Source organism: Beta vulgaris, chromosome 5 (genome assembly GCF_026745355.1).
Source record: "Beta vulgaris subsp. vulgaris cultivar EL10 chromosome 5, EL10.2, whole genome shotgun sequence".
Taxonomy (NCBI): domain Eukaryota; kingdom Viridiplantae; phylum Streptophyta; class Magnoliopsida; order Caryophyllales; family Amaranthaceae; genus Beta; species Beta vulgaris.
This window is the reverse complement of record NC_079206.1, coordinates 22,574,857-22,583,124: the sequence shown is the minus strand read 5'-3', so window position 1 is coordinate 22,583,124 and position 8,268 is coordinate 22,574,857. Positions and strand designations below refer to the sequence as shown.

Below are 8,268 nucleotides of genomic sequence, written 5' to 3'. Positions count from 1 at the left end.
ATGTACCATACAATCACTAAGAAACAATTTACACTGTTTTGTTCAATATACACGAAACAGTGTAGTATGTTTCCTGAGTATTGCACGAAACAATGCTAACTGTTTGATAGAAATTGCACGAAATTTAGTAGTTATGAAAGAAAAAAAAAATTGAATTCACTTACATCAGTTTAAAATTCGTTTGGGTCAAAATTATCGTCCATCGAGTATCAAATTCAAATTTGTCAAATAGCTATTTTGCAATTTATGTTTTTTTGTTTTTGGTGAACAACTAAGGTATCCACCGCCAATAGCAATAACTAATCCTCTCACCTCGGGTGCTCCACTTAAGGGTAAAGGTATGGCCAAAAATCTCTTTCCATTCCCAAAGGTTGAGGATCGAACCCCCGACTAATTGGTTAAGGGACAAAGTGAGCAACCACTATGCCAAGATCACTTGGTTAATTTATGTTTTTCTAACTGTTAGAAGGAGGATGAGATCAAAAAGAGGTTTTTCTAAAAAGAGAATATAGTAATAAGAGTTTTAAATTGAATTTAGTAAAGCAGCAGTGCATTTAGTAAATTTTTGTTTTGTGTGGGGGGAGAACATGACATAATTCATTCAACTGAAAACTCGTCAATTAGGACTTAGGACAAGGGGAAGTACATGACTAAAGAGGGCATGCTCCCATCCTAATTCCAAACAATCAACTCTTCAAATGAAAGAGAGACTTTTGCCGTGGATTGGGCCACCTTGTTAGCATATAAGGTCCTTGGCCCTTAAGGCTAATAATAATAATACAAATGACATGACCCAACATTTTCGGCCCATCTGAATCCAGAAAACCCTAAACTAAACGAGGTATATAAAATCAACCCCCTCGCAACCCTAAACTTTAGAAACCTCTCAGCCTCACTCATACGGAATTCATCTTCAACCTCGTTCCAGGTTTTTTTTCCCTTCTTTATTTCCCCTCCTTACATGAATCTACTTGTTTAGACGATCTTTTGTTGCGACTTTTTTTTCATGTGGTATATCATTTCTTGCAATTTTTAGAACTACTTCATGTGATTATTAATGCGATTGTTATTGTTTATTTCATGAATTCAACTTATCTTTTTTATCTCATGTTTTTAGGGATAATTTACATGTTATAAACTTATGATTCGAATTTTCAGTATAACTTCTTAATTCATATTTTTCTCATTGAACGAAATGATAGTAGTTTTTAATTCACAATTTGGAAATGCGCATATTTTCATGCGATTGTTCATTGTTTTCATCAAGTTAGTTAGTTTTAGCAGTTCTGTCACTAGAAATCTTTAGAGGCTATTGGATTAGGTTACTATTTGGTTATGAGCTTGATACTGATACTGTAAGAATGTTCTATTAAAAAGTTTTTTTTGAGCAATGTGAAATCATTCAGTAGTATTGTAGTAAGCATCTTGCTTTTAGTTGTGTTAGTATATGATGTTTTGTGTAAACTAGGGTTCATTGAGTAGATCTTAATTGTTAGAAATTAGATATAGTAGATAACGCTGGTGAATAGTTATATGAGATGCTTATTGGTTTTGCTGCTGTATTGAGGTTATATATGTTTGGTAATTTGGGCAGGTAAGCCATGGTGAGGCATAACAACGTGATCCCTAACGGGCATTTTAAGAAGCACTGGCAAAACTATGTAAGGACATGGTTTAACCAGCCTGCGCGCAAGACAAGGAGACGTCTTGGTATGATCTTTAGTTTGTTTTGATTGTATTTAGTTTTGAAGGTGTATTATTTAGAGTTGTCTAAATGCTTGTTTTTGTATGCAATTACAGCCAGGCAAAAGAAGGCTGTGAAGATCTTCCCAAGGCCTACAGCAGGACCTCTTCGCCCAGTTGTTCATTGTCAAACTTTGAAGTACAACATGAAAGTCAGGGCTGGAAAAGGATTCTCTCTAGAAGAGCTGGCGGTAATTTATTTGCTTTTCTGATACTGATTTTATGTATCCTGAGAAATTCACTGTGCTGGTTTGCTTGTATTTGAATTTCGGTATGGATATGCTCGATTTTATTTGAAATGGTGTTTGTTGTCATTGTGCCTGTAAAATTAGTATTGTATGTCTGTGGGACTTGTTAGCTATCTGAATATGTACGTGGAGAATTATTAAGGGTACATGGCACTGCTGTCTTTAGTTTTGCCTTAAAACCTTTAATCATACTCCTGTATTGTTGCTATGTCTGTGGTGGCAAAGCATGTAGCTTGAAGAGCTGGATTCGAATCTCATACTTTCATCTCTCTTGCTGTTCATTTTTTGAATAAACATTATCTCATAATTTTATGATGCGGCAATGTTTTGTTCTGATTAGGAATGGTTGAATTCCTGGCATCACATCTGCTTAAAAACAGTATTTAGAATGACTCGTGTCTTTTTGTCTGGATTATGATTGATCTCTCCATCATTTATAAGGGGGTTTTAATGATGTCTGGTTTGTCTGTCCTCCTGCTGGGCTTTTCTTCTCTGTTAACTTGATAGTCATAGGAGGTATCATTTGTTTATACTCGTCAAAAGTTTGTACTTTTAGTTACCTTATTTTGTTTTTCTCCTACCCGCTTCAGTTTCGGTATTCTTGACTTTGTAATGTTTCAGGCCGCTGGTATTCCAAAGAAGCTGGCTCCAACAATTGGCATTGCAGTTGACCACCGACGCAGAAACAGTTCTCTCGAAGGTCTTCAAACTAATGTGCAGAGGCTGAAGACCTACAAGGCTAAGCTTGTTGTCTTCCCAAGGCATGCAAGGAAGTTTAAGGTAAAATATTTATGTTTCTAGATAAATCACAAGTAATATATTTGGTTAATATTATCCACAGGTGATGAGCAATTAATGGTCCAAGTATGAATGTTTTGGGTGCCCCTTAAAAATTAAGGAATGGTGTATTATCCTGCGATAATTGTTTTTGTTTTATGTTGGCTGAATGCTGATTGGGCATTGTCTCATTTCTATTACTTCTTTAACAGGCTGGCGACTCTACTCCAGAGGAACTTGCTAATGCTACCCAGGTCCAAGGTGAGTTCCTGCCTATCAAGAGCGAGAAGGCTCCTGTGGAGGTTATCAAGGTTACCGAAGATATGAAGTCATTTAACGCATACTCTAAGCTTCGTCTTGAGAGGACAAACAAACGCCACCAGGGTATTAGACTGAAGAGGGCCGCCGAGGCTGAGAAGGAAGACAAGAAGTAAGGAGTCTATAGACTTGGATTATTAGGAAACCTGATGTTGTTCTTGTCCAAATTTTGGCTCCAATTTTGTGCTTTATGAGACTTTAGTAGTTTTACTTTGTTTGTGTAGACATATTGTTTTTGGATGAAACTTCAATTGTGGGTTTGTATCAATCCCATGCTATGAATTACAGACTTGTTTACAAGCTCTGTTGAATGCGTTTGTAGTCATTTTGTGGGCTGGCCACGCAGTTGATGTTATTGATGTCGTGGTATCCAAATATTTAGGATTTCTCTTTGATATTGTTTCTGGCTGTGATTTTGATGCTTTGATTGTGGAGTCAAGTTCATCATGGGTGCGAAAAAAGGGAGTTCGTAATAGAAAAAAATGAAAAATTTAAGGACCTTTTAGTCGATCCACAAAAATACATATTTTATAGAGTTGTATTTTTAATGTATACGTATACTTTTTTTTGCTGTTTTTCATTCATTAAAAAAATTCTGGTGATAATCTGCACTCTTCAAATGTTTTCCCTCCTTTCCCCTCGAAAAAAAAAACCTCACCTACTAGGCTACTAACAACACAAAGGTGCGAACGTTTGACATGAAGCACTCCATCATGATTACCCCTTAAATAAAAGTCCTATTTCACCATTCCTCACGAGCATCCTCCATGCAACATCATCTTTGAAAATCAACACCATGGAAGAAACTCCTCTCAACACCTCCTTGACAGTTCCAATGATCACCCAACAATTATCCAGTTCCAATGATCACCCAACAATTATCGATAACCACTCCAACAAAACTCGTGAACTATAATCTCCATCGACAATCCACTTACCTCGGTCGTCTAGTAATCTCTCTAACGTCTTTCACCCATACACTCTTCAGTCTTCAGCCCATTCCCAATTCTCTTCAACTCGTCCAACTCGTAATAAATCAGCCATGTAACTTCATCCTCGAAACCCAAATTGCTCAATCTCTTCCCCTCAACCTAGAATCCGATTCTATGGAGGTCATTGAGCAAGCCTGTAAGGACAAGCTAGCCATGATGAGTTGTTCGCTTCAAAACCTCTAACCCACAACCCAAAGCCTTGCACCTCACCCGAGAAACCAATCTCTCCCCAACAAATTCACATCTCCTCCAGAAAACATTCCAATATATTCCTTACAATTAAAAAGCATTTGAACTAGATTTAGAGCAACCATCAAACCGTATCTTAACTCTTCGGTCCAAAAAGAAATAGTGGGAGTCCAAGTGGAAACCCATCACCATCCATTGCCGTCGGGCTCCAAGGAGATTCAAGCAATGATCAATGCAGTCACATTGATGGACTCGTGGGGACTGAGGTTGTATCCGCTATGGGAGGAATATATGCCCATTCGATCCAGTAAGGGGAAGGAACCAATGGGGATGACTGGTCCCAAACCTCTACCTAACTTAAGAATGAAAATCATCGCCTGGAATGTTAGAGGTGCTTCCACCAATGCCTTTGTTCCCCGTGCTTGGGATGTAATTCGTTTTCACAAAGCCTCCATCTTCATTTTCTTTGAAACTAAAGCAGAAAAATGTCGTGCTCGACAAGTCATCAGAATCTTAGACTTCCATGATTCAAAGCCATTCTCGCTGTTGGTAATAAAGATGGTATTTGGATGCGTTGGAAAAATAACGTAGAGCTTGTCAATTGGAGTGTTCCTCTCCCTATTAGTTTCATTCTCTCTTGAAATTCAACCCGAAACATTGAAGTCCTTTTGACTAGGATGTATGTGCTTTGTTCGGCTAAATGGAGAAAAATCTGCCTCCAGAAAACGTTCCTTGGATGCTACTTTGTGATTTTAATGAAGTAGCTACTCACATTGGAAAAGGGGTGGTAGAACTTTCAACCTTTCTCAATGTCGTGACTCAACTTCAATGATAATCCTTTTACCCGGAGCATTGCTAGAGAAGGCTCTGCACTAATTTCGAGAGTGTCTGGATCGTGCAATAATCAATGCTACTTGGCTTGCAAAGTTTTCAAATTTCAAGTTAATTCATTTACCTGAAACTCACTCTGACCACTATCATGTTTGCATTAATGTAGATTATTCCAATGCTCATAGTAATTATCCATTCTGTTGTAAAGAAGCTTGTATTACGCATTCTTCATTTTGTTCCTTCTTTGTTGAAAATTCATAAAATACAAAATATTTTCAAATATTTCAAGTTAATTCATTTACTTGAAACTCACTATGAATCTGAACTAAATCCTTAAGTAGATAGTAGAATTTTTTTTGTCAACCATAATAGTGTAGGGCTCTAACGTGTTTGGAAATCTTACCATGCAAAAGAAAATTTTTTTAGCCCACATTAATGGTATTCAAATTGCTCTTTGTAAAAACTGGTCTTCCTTTCTCATTGATTTGGAGAAAAATTTACTTAGTGATTTAGATCAGATTCATAGTGTTGAAAGACGTATTTGGGCTCAAAAAGCTGAGATAAATCGGAGAAAGGTTGGTGATTATAATACAAAATATTTTCATCTTGTGCCTAAAATTGAGAAATCAAAAGCAAAGTTTCTTCTCTTAAGGATACTAATGGGAATTGTATTGAGGAAAATTCGATTCTAAAGTCAATGGCTAGGGATTATTTTCTTTCCTTTTTCACCACAAAGACCACTCATTCTAACATGAATCCTTCATTTAGGTTTATTAAGTCCATTCTTTCCTCCTACTTTAAGCTTAACATCCCCTATTTTGCATAATGAGCTTAAAAACATCTTATTTTCCATGGCTCCCATTAAAAGTCCTAGTCCGGTCGATATTCAACTGATTTTCTCCTAGCAATTTTGAGAGGACATTAAGGATCCTGTGATTAGCTTTGTTAATAATTGCTTTATTTCTACAGCCACACTCCATCTTTCTTCCCTTCATTTGTTTTTTGATTCGGAAGACGCTAGCAAGGACCCTCAGGAGTTTAATGACTCATATTTATGTCTAATTCCAGAAAAAGAAATCACAATCTCTAGTAGTGATTTTCACCCAATTGGCATTTGCAATACTATTCTTAAACTTATTACCAAAATTGTTGTGCATATGATCAAACACCTTCTTCCGGATCTCATAAATCCCTTGCAAGCCATCTTTATTTCCAATCGCACCATTGATGAAAATGTCATCATTATTGAGGAAGTAACTCATATTTTTAAGAAAGCCAAAAAATCAAAGCACATCATGGCCTTGAAAATATATCTTATAAAGGGTGTTGACAGTATTGAATAGGGATTCATTCATGATACTCTTTTGGCTTTCAATTTCCCCATGGCTTGACTAGTCTCATCATGAATATTTTTTCCACCCTCCTCCATTTATGTGCTTTGGAATGTTAAGATTACCTCAGCTTTTCTCCCCTTTTAGAAAATAAGACAAGGAGATCCTCTCTCCACATACATTTATGGAGAGATTTTCTTTTCTTATTGAACATAAAGTTAGAGAAGGGATTTGGAAATCGCTTAAGATCACTCGAGATATTCATGTCTCTCATCTCCTCTATGCTGATGATGTTTTTGTTTTTGGAAAAGCCTCCATTGACAACCTTTCTATCATCTTAAACACTGTTCATGAGTTTGGTGAGCTCTCTGGCTTGCATATCACTATGCAAAGATCAAACCTTATTCTTCCTTCCAACATGGATCACAACGTCAGAAGGGATTTGGCTTCTCACTCTTCCCTTACTTGCACTTCTAGCTTTGGAAAAATATCTAAGCATTCAAATTAGTCCTAACAAGATGAAAATAGCTGATTATTTTGAATTATCGGAAAAAATTAAAGAAAGTATTAGGGGTGACAAGCTAGATTGCTTAACATAGTTTGTCGTTGCACTATGATTAAGGGTGTTTTAAGCATCTACCCCCTTTATGCAATGCAAACGAATGTTCTTCCCTCCAATGTTCTTGATGACATTACTAAAAATTTGGAAAAAAATTATGGAACAAGGTTAGTAGAATTCAGTATATTGCTCGTACAAATCGGGATAATGTATTGTCTTTCTATGCAAATTGGGGGGGGGGGGGTTTAGGCTTTAAAAATCTCAAAATTTGGAATCTTTGTCCTATGGAAAAGTTGCGTTTTAAAATTTTGACTCAGCCTAAAAAGTTTTTGGTTCAAAATTTACTCCAAAAATAGGGCAAAGGTACAAACTTTATGGATGCTATCTCCAATCCTTCTCAATCCCCGATTTAGAGAAATATCCTTAAAGGGAAGGACATCCTTGCTTCGGGTTTAATGATCAAAATTGGTAATGTGTTGACACTTCCTTTTGGATCATTAGGTGGGTGATTCTCCTCTCTTTAGGATTCATGGGGTGAACATGCTTGACAATACAACCCATTGGAGGGTGGCTGATGTCATTAATGCTCATGGTTGGAATGTAGCCAAGTTCTAATCTTTGATTTCCCCTGAATGGGTCAATAAGATAATCTCCATCCCTCTTTCCAAATTTGTGCTTCGGCTAACAATTACAAATGGAAATTCTCTTCTGATGGTGCTTTCAGTATCAAATCTGCGTACCACGATAATTCCGAAATGGGCCCAATTCACTTCTCCTTTAGACAAATTATGGCCAAAGGTTTGGAAAGTTAGAGTTCCTTTCAAATATAAAATGTTAGTGTGGAACATCATGCATGCCATTCTCCCTGTGGCTATAGCTTTCTTTCAACCCATATCCCTAACCTTAGCCCAATTTGTAGCTGTTGTGCGCTTTATGACGAAGACCGCCTGCATTATTTTATAGATTGCTTCTTCTCTCAAATTCTCTGGGTGCGTATCCTCCATAAATTCACTCCTGATCTATCCATAACCTTCAAGTATTTTTTAACTCTTCTTGGGACAAATGGTTGATGTTTAACATGAATCAAAGTCACTACTGGCTTACTAAGTTTGTTGTTGCATTATGGGCATACCTGGAGTTTTGGGAAACAAAGTTGTTTTTTCAGGAGAGCATGACTCACTCTACCTCCCTCTTCAACCATTTTTTTATTGATTACACTACTGCTAACTTCGTATTGCAGAAAGACAAGAAGGGCAAGGCCCCTCTAATCATAATTAGAC

General features: G+C 36.9%; 1 protein-coding gene across 1 annotated transcript; it reads left to right on the top strand.

The window, feature by feature from the left end:
• Window positions 1-769: 769 nt before the first annotated feature.
• LOC104893113 (60S ribosomal protein L13-1) lies at window positions 770-3,386 on the top strand. The gene is made up of 5 exons (XM_010679191.4): window positions 770-928; window positions 1,595-1,710; window positions 1,801-1,934; window positions 2,613-2,771; window positions 2,981-3,386. Exons 2-5 carry the CDS (start codon window positions 1,602-1,604, stop codon window positions 3,200-3,202), a joined length of 624 nt encoding a protein of 207 aa, XP_010677493.1. The 5' UTR covers window positions 770-928; window positions 1,595-1,601; the 3' UTR covers window positions 3,203-3,386.
• Window positions 3,387-8,268: the final 4,882 nt, after the last annotated feature.